The sequence below is a fragment of the Phyllostomus hastatus genome, unplaced genomic scaffold (assembly GCF_019186645.2).
Source record: "Phyllostomus hastatus isolate PE091 unplaced genomic scaffold, TTU_PhHast_1.1 phas_scaffold_1674, whole genome shotgun sequence".
NCBI lineage: Eukaryota > Metazoa > Chordata > Mammalia > Chiroptera > Phyllostomidae > Phyllostomus > Phyllostomus hastatus.
Genome location: NW_025334011.1, coordinates 20,927,747 through 20,941,745, shown reverse-complemented (window position 1 = coordinate 20,941,745; position 13,999 = coordinate 20,927,747). Strand labels below are relative to the sequence as shown.

Here is a 13,999-nt window from a genome sequence, read left to right as displayed (position 1 = left end):
CTCACAGAAAGGTGGCTGGATTCCTAGAGGGAGCATCCTAATAGCACATGTTCTACCTAGGTATACTCTACATGACTTCTTATGAACCGTCCTTCTCAAGACATCATTTCTATTATATTTGATTGGTCAAGCAGGTCACTGAGTTTAGCCCAGAATCATGGTGAGGTTAGACATTACCTCTCGATTCCTGAAAATTCTCTTTTCTGTTTCATCTGTGCCTTGAGAAGACAGCATTAGAAGCCACAACTCTATGAAAGTACTGCCCCTGTTTTTCTCACCCTCTCATGAATTAACTGCATGCCCCAGGTTTATGCATAAAAAGATAATTTTGCGGATGAACATAGTTTTTCCTGGAGTGCCCATATACCCAGTTTGCCTTGGATAATTCCAGCTTATGTCTTCTGTTCCTGTACTGTGCCCACTTGCACCCCGTTTCGTTCTCAGAAGGGTATTTACTTTGGATGAAAATTACACAGGCACTATGTTTTCAGTGTTCTTTTGTCATTGAGAGGATAATAGCCATAGTATACCTTCTTTAAATTCATGTATTATTATTAAACTTTTTAAAAATTATTTTATTGTTGTTCAGTTACAGTTGTCTGCCTTTTCCTCCCACCACTCCCCCGATTACTCTTAAACCTTTTAAAATATACTATTTTGATCATAATTTTTCATTAAATTGTAGGATTTCTCAAAATATAACTAGTCATACTATGTGTTTTATCATCTTGTGGAAATACTAAAAAACAATTAAAAATGCAAAAAGTAGAATGAAATAGTTAATACTAAATTTTTGTGGGCCACTTCTATTGTTGAATGCTGTCAGTTTTATACACAGTTCTGAAGTGATTTTTTTTAGCTTATATTTAAGAAGATACTGCTGTGTTGGAATACATAAAGTGTTCATCAGCACTTACAATCATTCTGATTGACTTTGCAGCTCTGTACTTTTTATGGCTCAGTAGCCAAGTTTGTTTTGGTGCCAGAGATATCTTTGCCTTGGTTTTAACAGTTCTTGTGGTAAGCCCTGGCCAAGTAGTTTAGTTGGTTAGAGTATCATCCCAATATGCTAAGGTTGCCAGTTTGATCTGCCAGAGCACATACAAGAAGCAATCAATGAGTGCATAAATTAGTGGAAGAAGAAGTCAATATTTCTATCTCTTTCTCCCATTCCCTCTCTCGCAAGAAAAAAAAAAAAAGAGGAAGGAGCAGCTGTGGTAAAATGTCCAAATAATATCAATGAAATACAAAGTGAAAGTTCCAGTTCAGATTCCCTTTTTCCGGATCCTTTCCAGAAGTCACCACAAGTTTAGATGCTTACTTTAAAAAAAGTGGTTTACATCCTGGCTGGGTAACATAGACCGTCATCCCAATACTCTAGGTTTGTGGTTTTGATCGCTGGTCAGGGCACAAAGAAGAATCAACTGATAAATTCATAAATGAGTGGAATAACAAATCGATCTTTCTCCTCCCCCCCCCCAAAATCAGTAAAAAATAAAAAAGTGATTTACAACCAATATACCAGAAATTTTACTTAAAAATGTGATGGTAAAGCAAATATAAATTTCTAAAATGTTCATTCACTGAGTTGAACCATCATTGGATTATTAATTTAATGATTTTAATAGTAGTATTCACATAATTCTCTTTATATGTGGCTTTCACCAGTACTTTAAAATAATAGTTTTGGGTTTTTTATGTCAACATAGTTTTCCTAACTGCATATATTAGCATGGTGTCACAGACTCTGGCTAGTAAAATATGTTCAACTGTGAAAAAGGCAAAATCTAAATACTAGTGTTATAGTATATAAGCATTGTGAAAATTGCAATGGTTTTAACCATTTTTAAGTGTACAATTTAGTGGCATTCAGTACATTTACCATGTTGTGCAACCATCACTGCTACCCATTTCTAAAACTTTTTCGTCATTCCAAACAGAAACTGTGTGCATTAATAAGAGCTCTTCATTCCCCTCTCCTCCCAGCCACTGGTGACTGCTATTCTACTTTCTGTTCCTATGTATTCTCTTGTTTTAGGTTGTTCGTATAAGTGGAGTCAAGCAACATTTGTCCTTTTGTGTGTTTGGCTCTTCAGAATATAGCTTTCAGTTTTTGCCCAGCCTTGTGGAGCTTTTTCCCACAGCAGACCTAAGTGGACTCCCAATCCCAGTATATAGACCTCTTTCTTCATATAGTTCCTTCTACTCTGTGCTACAAATTTTAGTTCCCTCAGCCTTCTGAATTCTGATTTCTGTCTGCTCAATTCAGAGAGATCATTGTTCTCTTCTTGAGATCTTCTAGCCACTGAGATCCAGAACTGCCTTTAGGCAGAAAGTCTGTATTGCTATCTGGAAGTGCCTCTAGGTAGAAGTTGAGGCAAAGATCTGGTTTATCTAATTTGTATTCCTTCCTAGAGATTATCATTGTGCACTAAACAGTTACCTCAATATACAGGGGTGGGCAAAAGTAGGTTTACAATTGTGAGTATGCAAACCACAGTTCATTCTTGTATTTTTATTTATTAATTATTGTATTATTTATTTGTATTACATCTGTAAACATACTTTTGCCAATCCCTGTAAATTTGGCTTACAGTTTTCTAGTTTTATAATTATTTATAGCAGGAATATAAGTCTGGTTCCAGTTATTCCACCATGACTAGAAGTGGAAGTTTGGTCTACCATTTTATTTTCAAAACTTTTTTCACACAGAATCAGCCTAAAGTACCTAATTTGTGATTGCTAAAGAAGAGAGTCTGTTAATCTTGTTTGAAAATTTAAAGGAACTTGTCAGTGTAGTTTTTCAATTGTGTTGTTAATGAAAATTAAACTTCTTTACCATATTCTTCCTTTTATATAGTAGTCTATTGCCTATTAAGGGGTGGGGGAAGCTGGATGCACTACTAATTGGTTGTTACATTTCTTATTTTTTAGACCTAAAGATTGTCTTCGGTCTATTATGAGGAGGGTGAACCATAAAGATCCTCATGTTGCTATGCAGGCTCTGACTGTGAGTGATATGATTTTAGGTTCTACCACAAAATTACCTGCTGAAATTGAGCCCTTTTAACTTTGGAATTTATACTTTTAGCTTCTAGGGGCATGTGTATCAAACTGTGGCAAAATTTTTCACTTAGAAGTGTGTTCAAGAGATTTTGCTAGTGAAGTAAGCAACGTATTAAACAAGGTAAGGAATGTTATTTTCAGAAATGAATTAAAACAGTCTTTTTTCTTCATACATTTTATTGTTCAGTTCCTCACATTTTAAATCACAAAGGACTAGTCTGTGCTTTTTTAAAAAAAAAATAACTCTTTCTAGGCTATGTCTATCTAATATATATGTAAATGTTATGTTTTACTGATGGCTACAAATTTACAAGTGAGTAAATTTGGTTTTACTCACTATGAGTAAATTGGTTTTTTCAAGCCAAATTAGAGTATGTTCAACTTCTTTTCTTTATCATTCCTTTCATCTAATAGGTAAATATGTGTATATTTCTAATTAAATAATACCAGTCAATTTTTAGGCAGTTTTTGTAATAATTTTTGTAGTCACAGAAATTATTTTCCTAATGTAGAAGTGTTCAGAAATGCTGCCAATATATGGCACTGTTGAGTTTCATCTTGATATGAATAAGGCCACTACCTGACCACCACTGGATTTTAATAGTACACTGTCTACCTAACTACATGTAGAATAAAGAATTCAAATCGTGCAATTTAAGGACTTTAAAACATTTAAATTCTAAGTAATATGTGAGTTTTCCCAGTAAAAGAAAAGTGCATTCTAAAGGTAGGTATTTCTGGCTTTTTTTGAGGAGGAGGGATGCATTATGTGTCAAGAAAAATTTTAAAGTGTTAAAAGGGAAAAGTGCCTTTTCTAAAAAAATTTAGTATATTAGGTTTTCATAGAAAACAGTATAGAAATAACATAAGAATTTAAAATACTGTGCTTATTTTCAAACACGATTACATAATTTCTTTCTTGTTCTGCTTTAAAGTTAAGTTATATTGTGTTGGCCAAAATGTTTGTTTTTTTCCACAAGATGGCTGTAGTAGCACTTGTCTTTAACTTCATTCGAAACAATTTTGTTAGATTGTATTGTGACAGCTGTCATATCAGCATGCATTAAAAAACTTATCAAAATTGGTGAATTTTTGTGAAGCCATTGCAATATTGAAGATGGAAGAAAATATACAGCATTTTTGGCATATTATGCTTTATTATTTCAAGAAAGGTAAAAACACATCTGAAACACAAAGAAAGGTTTGTGTAGTATATGGAGAAGGTGCTATGACTGATTGAATATGTCAGAAGTGGTTTGTGAAGTTGTGTGCCAGAGATTTCTTGCTGGACAATGCTCCACAGTTGGGTAGACCAGTTGAGGTTGATAGCGATCAAATCAAGACATTAATTGAGAATAATTAACCTTATATCATGTGGAAGATAGCTAATGTACTCAAAATATCCAAATCAGTAAAGTTATCAGTGAAAATGCAAAATGTGTCTTTTATTTTACGGAAAAAACTAGACGAACTTTTTGGCCAACCCAAAATATTTAGCTATTTTCTACTAGTTAATAATCATTCTTTTAATATCCTAAATATTCACCACAATGTACCACTGTTTATGAAAACATGATAATGTTTTCTATAATTCAGTTGAAGATATAGTAATCAAACTTGTACTTAGTAACATGAACAAGTATTTTGAAAAACAGCTATGTACGGGAGAAAGGACTTCTCTTTATGTCCAAATATTTTTTATCCAAATATTTTAGAATATGCTGGATTTATACTTTAGGTGAGCTATTATTTTGAAGAAATAAAGTTTCTAGGGATAATGTCATGTGCTGAACCTCAAATCAGATCTTAAATAATTAAGCAACTTGGGAAAAACACATGGTAATGCACATTAAAAGTCAGGAACTAGGAATAAGGGAAGTGCACCATTTATTGTTCCCAACTTATTTTTATAATATTGGTCTACAAAGAACAAAACAATTTTCTTTGTCTTGCTGATGTACAAAGCTTGTCTAGTTGCAAAATACTATCAAAAGTTCTGTCTTTCTGACTACCAAAATAAGTTATTACATATTTAATCTGTTTGAATTTGATGTGAGGTATTTATAATGGTATCTTCTCTTGTTTGTTCATAGTGAGAAAATAAAATTAGTTTATTTTTAATAACCAACTATAGTTACTTATATATATTGTCTATACATAAGTTGTGATTTTAAAAGAGATCTATAATACTTCATAATTTTTATATTTAAGATATCTATATTAAATCACTGGCCAGGAAATCAGTACTTTTTTTATTAATTTATTTCTTGGTGTGAAAAACTTTAATGAAAACATTACTCATGCAAAAATTAAATAACAGAACCATATAAATGACCTAAAATTCAAACAGATTTGGCTTACTGATATTTCTCTATCAGCTTATTTTCATAAGAATTGATGATTTCCAGATAAACCTTACTAATTTTTTTCTTTATTTTTAGGGTCATCCTAAAGTGTGTGAAAAATTAAAGGCCCTTATGGTTGAATGGACAGATGAATTTAAGAACGATCCACAGCTTAGCCTAATATCAGCAATGATTAAGAACCTTAAAGAACAAGGAGTTACATTTCCAGCTATTGGTTCTCAGGTATTTTGTAAAGTTGTATGTGTGCTACAGTTTATTTTTCTAAAGTAGCCATGTTTATTTGAGTTGTTTTTCCCTCCAAACCCAGGTAGCTTTGGAATTTTTTTCTTCTTCTTCCTCTTCCTCTTCCTCTTCCTCTTCTTCTCCTTCTTCTTCTTCTTCATCATCATCATCATCTCGCATTTAGAGGTGCCAGAAAAATATAGGGTAATATTAACATCTCCCAACTTCTACTTTCCCACTGTTTCTCCTTCTTTATAAATGAATTAACATCTTGTAATAAAATTTTAAAATTTAGTTTTAATAATATAGACAAAATTACTTTATCATACTGGGTAGTACAGTCTTGTTAAATGCTCTTTATACTGACGTTTTATATACAAAGAAAGACAGTTCAAAAATCAGGATATCCTTAAAATTGAAGGATGAGTATAGAGGTTCTTTTGACTATGAAATTTTTGAGTAACTATATTAAAAGCGGGAAGGAAATATAAGGAGTTAGTGGGAAGAGAAGCACATGTAGCATCTTTTCCCTTAATAAAAACATCTTTTTTCCCTTCTCCTAATAAATATGATTAACTGCAAGCTTAAGCTTCCTTCTCAAAAAAAAAATATGTTATGGACCAATCTCTAATTTGTGTCATGAAAAATGAAAAGGTATGTCTTGTTCTTTTTCTGTTATGGATAACTATCCTTCAAGATACACAGCTAATCAAGGGGGATTAAAATATGTGGTAATTTACTATACTGTATTTCCCCACTGTGTGGATTGAGTAGTATAAAACCATGAGCAGAAAACTCAGTTGGAGGGCTTCCTTCATCCAGACTTACGCAGACTTTCTTCCCAAGGTGCTTCTAATCTGTGTACTCTTAAACTGTGAAGAACCAGGAATATACTTGGGAGAGCAAAGAAGGAAGGCTGTTTTTCTTTTTACTTGAAAAAATTAGACTTATGAATAGTTTTGTAACGATAAATAATATCGTTTAGAAGTATTTACTTATAATTGACAGCTGGCTTTTACTACTCAGAATAATTTCTAAAATTTGTATAATTAAGGGATAATTTTACGCAGAATAATCCAATAGTCTTATAATAAGTTTCTTGACAAAAAAGTAGTGTTCATTTATCAAAGTACATTCACCACAAAGAACCAAAGAGTATAGATGCTTAGTGGAATTGCAGTTTCTATACACAGAGAACCTATTCTAGAGCTTGTTACTCAAAATGTGGTTCATTGACCATCATCATCATCACCATCTAGAAGCTTGTTAGAAATACAGCATCTCAGTTGCCATTCCAGACCCTTGGATTTATTATCTTCACTTTAAGAAGATTCCTGGATGATTCTGTATGCACATTGAAGTTTGAGAAGCAGTGTTCTAGAGTACAGCTTTCAGTGCTGTGAAAACTGCATATCCGTCCACCCAAAGGACTTATTTCTGTAAGAGAAGGAAGAAGAATTAATTATCTGTTTGATATGTAGCAATGTTCAGTTAACCCAGAATCTCAGGTAGTTGTGAGAACAACTTTAGGGACTCTCTAACATAATCCCCTGATTTTGCAGATGAGGAAACTGAGACCCAGAATGATTAAGTGACTTGCCCAGGGCCACAGCTAGTAGTTGACAGAGCTGGAAGTAGAACACAGGCTTCCCAACTCTCAGTCCAGTGTTCTTTCCACTACATGATCCTGCCTTCCGTTTGATATAGAGGTTAGTAGATATTTGTCTGTCTGGACTAGGCTTCTAAGGACAAGAAGTGGAGTGAACACTGGCAAGAGCATTAATTTATTGATTGGTGTAGAAGTTAGGTTACTGTCCTGTTCAAAAGATTTAGGACATAGATCAGTAACAGTGAAGTGAAGAGTTACTTTTCTTGTTTTTGTCAAGATGTCATAAAATATGTAAAAGCTAATTCTGTTATAGTTGCTATCTTTTAGCCACAAGAAATATATAGAATACATACAAAGTAAAATATGATGAGGTAGAATGGTGATTTTTTTATAGTAGAAATGGTTTCTACTATAATAGAAAATGGTGATTTTCTGAAAAGTGTATCATTGAAAACTCTGTAGAGAACTTCATGTTTAATGAAAAAATGTATCATCTAGGTTCAACTGTAGAAGTCCCTGTAAATTTTGAAGTCACTTAGTTGTTTGTCCTTAAATTTAGTCAGACTAGGCCTTTGTTGACATACTTAACAGAAGCCTTTGAAAATATAAAGATTTTTCAAGTATATTTTTTATCCATGTACAGAAAAAATATAAAAATATTAAGAAAAGTCATGTTAGTCACTGAATAACTTTTATGCTGCTGTGTTTTTTATAGCAGTAATTTTTGACGTAAAATAATGCTATACTGTTACTGTATTTGGCTAGTTAATAAGACAAGTATCACTACTACACTTAGAACCTAATGATAGAAAGGAACTTTAAAAAGTGTACAATTTAGGGATGCAGGCCTTTTAATGCACCTTGTCCTGCACTGCCATCTGGACCAATAGAGGTTTTTTTATAGACCACAAAAGTGTCTGTTTTATGAAATGCATCAAAGTGTGGAAAAAAAAAATGTTTACATCATGAAAAAGGTTGTCCCTGACCAAGAGTACTTTTCAGTTTTCAGAGTCACATAATGATTAAAGTACTACAACAAGAGGTGGATCAGAATTGAAAGTGCTTCAAGTTCAATTCAGTGAACTATAAAAATCTTTTTTCTAATCAGCTTTCTAAAAATAAATGTCTTGTGCATTTGTTTGACATTATAAAATACGCGAAGTGAAAAATACAGAACTGTATTTTATTGTCATATTTTGCCTTTGATTTATTCAACAGTTATTTAAAAATTAGCATTCCATTTATTGTATTATTTAATGTAAAATGTAGAAACCCTGCAACAGTATAGGGTTTACCTACTCCCCACTTCAGTATCTTATATTCATCTTATGTATGCCATCTATTCTTACATACATTATAAATCCTGGGAGACAGTGTTACACTTTTTGTTTTAAATCCCAAATGGCCTTCATCTTATCTGATTTTGAAAGCTGCATGTGTTAATTTAGTCCTCCTAATATCCTATAGTGTTGTAGCTGCTGCTGTTGTACTCATTTTGTAGGTGAGGACCTTGAGGGACAAAGAGGTCAATGTACCCAAGGTTATACATTAGAATGTGGTGGATTTGGCATTTACTCTCATGTTTGCTGACTCCAGAACCTTAACTACCCATATCACAGTACCTTGTTTGAAAATGTTACCGGAGGAATACAGAGGGAATGCTTAATTAAGGGGCTTATGGATGTTTCACTGAGAAGGTGATATGTTAGCTGTTTACTGGTGAGTTGAAACTGGACAGGGAAAAATGTGGGTGGAGTAAAAGGGGTCAGAGGGGAGGACATTTTAAGTACAGGCAAATGTGTGTCAGAGGTATAAAAAGTACCAGTATATATGTGTGTTATATATGTATATGTGTGTACATATGTAGGTATATATTGCATGTATGTGATACGTACATATGTGTGTGTGTGTGATGCATCTATATGATACACACACACAGTTTCTGGTAACTGATAGAATGGTTAAAATAAAACTAAGATTGGCTGGAATCTTATTTGCCTTGATTGCCACGGAAAAACTTAAGAGGTCAGTGAGGCTTAGAAAGATTATCATTTCATAAGCATGAATCAATTTATGTATTTATTTACTTGTATACTACATTATTTACAAAATCTGTTTAAGCTGGACAGTAATATATTCCCAGAATTAAGTTTCTGTATTTTGGTTTGCCAAATAGTATAATTTTATGGACATTTATATTATATATAAATCTCAGTCCCTAAAGATAACATCCTGACTTTTGACCTGAAAGCAAGTAATAAAATACAACTCTTAAATACATATTTAAATTTTTTAAAAACTATGTGTTTTTTAAATAGTCATCTACCTCCCTCTGTCAGCTCCTTTTCTTGTTTTAGAAGTTTTCTAGAAATTTTAAAGTCTCTAGTCTTTCTTTTTGGTTTGTGTATTGTCTGCTTTTAGTTTTAACATCTTTACACAAATCTGTGACACTGTTATTAGGCTGTTGGCTCTAAATGTGCAATCACTCTGAGTCAGTTTTCTCCAGTGCTAACTCCTGCTCTTTTCACGCTGCTCCAGTTGGATGTCTTTATTCTTCAGAAGTTTGTTTTGGATTGACAATAAGGTTCTTACTCCTTTGTAGACAAGATGGGGTAGGGATATTTGAGATCAACCCTCAAATATGGTGTTTCTTTTTTTGTGTTAGGCTGCAGAACAAGCAAAAGCCAGCCCAGCTCTGGTAGCCAAGGATCCTGGTACTGTGGCTAACAAAAAAGAAGAGGAAGACTTAGCAAAAGGTATGTCTTTAAGTCCCTGATGGTAGCAAGAAGATAGGTCTCTTACTTGATATTTTTTCCCTGAGATATTTTAAAATATAAGAAATAGGACTTTACAGCTAAAGCTGAAGTCTACTTTGTTCTCCTCCGTATCACTTCTTTCTTCTCCCCAGGCGACTGCTATCATGTATGTCATTTCGGTCAATATTTTTACTACACAATTTACTCATAAATATCCTAAACGGTACCAAATACTTTTGTGTCCCACAAAATTTTTTTTCATAAATAGTATATTCTAGGTACCATCTACCTACAGCCTACTTTCATGTGCAGCATTTGGGGTCTGTTCATGATTAAGACATATAAACCAAGTTTATTTGTTTTAACTGCTGTATAATATTCTAGCATACTAATAAAAACTTAGTATAATTTAGCTGCCTACTGATAGACATTGTGTTTTCTGGTTTTTATTATTTTCTATAACAAAAATGGTATGCTGCATTGAATTTCCTTGTACATGTTTGTGTGGCGGGGAGCAGGAGACTATATTGTGTGACTAAAAGTGAAGTATTATTGGCTTGTGGAGAAGGCACATCTTCAGCTTGGCTAAATAGTTTTATTTACTCTTCCATCAGCGGTATATGAAAGCTATTATTATGCTTAACCTACTGACAACATTTGAGATTGTCAGAGTTTAAGTTTTATGAATCTGATAGGTTTGAAATGATGTCCCATTATTTTAAATTTTATTTCCTTTATTCCTAGTGAGGTTCAGTTCTTTTGTATGTTTATTAGCTGTTTTGACTGTCTCTTTTTCTGTTGAGTCTCTTTTAAAAAAACATAATGATATGTTTTTACATATTGTCTTTATTTTGGATGCAGATCTTTTGCCTGTTATAATAGATATCTACCCTTGATTTTTGGCTTATACTTTAACTTTGATAATGGTGTGTTTTATCAAACAAGTTTTAAATTTTGATGTAGTCAAATTTTTGTTTTTGTGTTATTTTTGCTTTTTTATGTCTTAAGATATTTTTTCTACCCAAGATCCTAAAAGATATTTTTCTGTATTTTTTAATAATAGTTTTAAAAGCCCTGGCTGGTGTAGCTCAGTGGATTGAGTGCAGGCTGCGAACCAAAGTGTCGCAAGTTCGATTCCCAGTCAGGGTACATGCCTGGGTTGCAGGCTATAACCCCCAGCAACCGCACATTGATGTTTCTCTCTCTCTCTCTCTATCTCCCTCCCTTCCCTCTCTAAAAATAAATAAATAAAATTTAAATAATAATAATAATAGTTTTAAGATTTTGTTTTTTCAATAAGTCTTTTATTGATCTAGAACAGAGGTGAAGTAAGAAGGGGTTAAGGGTTGATTTAAAAGCAGAGTAATCAGTCCCTTAAGATTACACTGCAGAGCCTGAGTGACACGTGGTGATGTGATGGCTTGCACCGGGGAAGGAGTGGCAGAGATGGAGGAGGTACATTTGAAATCTATTTTCAGGAATTCGTTAGTTGAGACTTTATTGTAGTTATTCTAAATTCCAATTCCTACGCTGATTATGTAAGAATTATCTTTGGAGCAATAAAATACCAGCTCTCAGCCACTACCTTTGAGGCTCTTAGTAAGTTTGCAGTGAGGCTTGAGACTCTTTACTTCCCAAGTGATTTTGATTATCTTTTTGGGAACTTAAGCAATAGGAATACATTAAAAAGATAAAAGAAAATATAGCTGCAGATAAAATTTTTAAAATGGATTTAAGAGTTTATGAGCTTTTATTACCCAGAATTATTTAAATTGTATTCATTCAGTAAAAATTGTCATCATGCTGTTCAGTTTTTTAGTTTATTTTTTTTTTGAACTTTCAGTAGTGAATGAATGAATAAAATAAATGAAATGATTTTTGTTTAGTATATTATGTCAGGATATGTTGTAGTTTCCAGTTACACTATTGAGAGAAGAATACTTTTTTACCTTCAGATATCTTTTGTACCTTACTGGATTATCGGTTATATTAACATTTTGGGTCTTTTTAAACCTATTGTTTTCTAGCCATTGAGTTGTCCCTGAAGGAACAAAGGCAGCAGTCCACCACCCTTTCCACTTTGTATCCAAGCACATCAAATCTCTTAGCTAACCACCACCATGAAGGCCGAAAAGTTCGTGCTATATATGACTTTGAAGCTGCTGAAGATAATGAACTTACTTTTAAAGCTGGGGAAATTATTACAGTTCTTGATGACAGGTGATGGAACATTCATATGAAAATATATAACATGTTACTTCTGCGTTTAATTATATTCCTGTTGGATACCGTCACCAAATGCCATGAAAAAATGTTGATCCATCTCTTTTCTTTGTATGATAGTTGGCTGCTTTGCTTATGTCATACTAGCTTCATTCTTATTTTGTAGTTTAATTTTTTTCTATCTATAATATTTAAATAGTTCTAATTTTTTGGAACTATTTTTAGAAAGTTTGTCAAGATTTTTAGGAAGTATGTCAAGTATGTATATGTATTTATGAAATTTGTAAGGTACACAATATAGTGAATTTATTTATCATTTAGTGTATTGTTTGGAACAAATTCATTTTAGATGGAGTTTAATACATTTATATTATCATAGGGGAGGGGATTCAATGCATCTGTCTTTTACTACAGCTTTATGTTTATGTGAAAATCATTATTAATAATGAAGTACTAAATTACTAAATTTTGCAGATGGCTTTTAAAAAGAAATTCAGATAGATTTAAGGTTATTTCTGTAATACCACTCTATAATATAATTTCTTGAGTGGAAGAAAATGAAGTTACATTTGAGCTGTTTTGCTGGAAATTGCAGAAAACCTTGATGATTCATTCATTTAAATTATTTATTGAGAGTTTGCTAGCTTTTCTTATACCACACACTGGGGTATAGTGAAGAACATGAGTATGTACCTTCAAGTGTGTTCCTTGTGAACATTTCGTGCTATAAACAGTGTTATCTGTCATATGTTTTTTCTTATGGATAAAAATTGGCTGATATTAACTAGGTAGAGCACTGATTTAAGAATGGACACTTTGATTAAGATCCTTCCACATATCTTATTAACCAAAGATTCTTGCATTGGAGAGCCCATGAACCACCTGAAGTTGACAGTTCTTAAGTGCAGGGACATCTTTTTGAGGGGAGAGAGTTCAGAACTTATACTAGATCCTCAAAGCCTTCACCAGCCTTCTGAATGCTAAAGAGCTGTGTGTTTAATAACTTTTTTTTTTCTCTGAGTCCTCATCTGTTATTTATAATAATGGTACATTCATTTCACTCTTCACTGGATTGTTGTGGGATTTAAATCTGGCTAATAATGTAAGTTGAATGTTATAAAAGGGGAAGATTTATAGAAATAAAAGTCTTTATTAATAGTCTTTTTTGTTGTTGTTCCTCATAGTGATCCTAACTGGTGGAAAGGTGAAACTCATCAAGGCATGGGGTTATTTCCCTCTAATTTTGTGACTGCAGATCTCACTGCTGAACCAGAAATGAGTAAGTATTTTCTAGTCTGTCAGTGGATGATAATCGATAATCCCCTTCTTAATGAAAATTGAGTAAATTAGACTTTCTGGAGCAGGGACTTTCAAATGTTAGTGCCTTCAAGGTGTTCATTATAAATGCATCTTCCTGGTCAGTAGATTATTTACCAGAAATCATCTAAATATTGTAAGCATCTGTCTACCCAGATTATCTTTAGAGAGACTATGAACTTTTTCTTAGGAAAGAAAACATATATATCTATGCACACACATATGTATGTACATAGTGCTATTATAAAAATGCACATTAAAAAGTGTTAATGGAATTTATGTATTAGGTATTTTCATTATCATCAGTTGATAAAAGTGTGACAAATTCAGTGTAACCCCATAGAGAATTCTTCCTATTTAAGGGTGAGACCATTTCTCTGATGTTCTAGCCTCAAACTTGGAAGCTGTGGCCTCTGGGCAACAATAATGACTATAGTAAA

The 13,999-nt window shown here is 32.9% G+C and overlaps 1 protein-coding gene across 2 annotated transcripts in view; it reads left to right on the top strand.

The window, feature by feature from the left end:
- The window catches only part of STAM (signal transducing adaptor molecule), a 58,262-nt gene that overhangs the window by 27,180 nt on the left and 17,083 nt on the right, over nt 1–13,999 (top strand). Inside the window, exons 3-8 of one of the 2 annotated variants that reach the window (XM_045857889.1) lie at nt 2,935–3,010; nt 3,092–3,187; nt 5,508–5,654; nt 9,929–10,019; nt 12,047–12,239; nt 13,427–13,521. In XM_045857889.1, the coding sequence (XP_045713845.1) occupies nt 2,935–3,010; nt 3,092–3,187; nt 5,508–5,654; nt 9,929–10,019; nt 12,047–12,239; nt 13,427–13,521 (698 nt within the window). Of the gene's footprint in view, nt 1–2,934; nt 3,011–3,091; nt 3,188–5,507; nt 5,658–9,928; nt 10,020–12,046; nt 12,240–13,426; nt 13,522–13,999 lie in introns of both variants that reach the window. The other variant, XM_045857887.1, reaches the window with a different exon arrangement.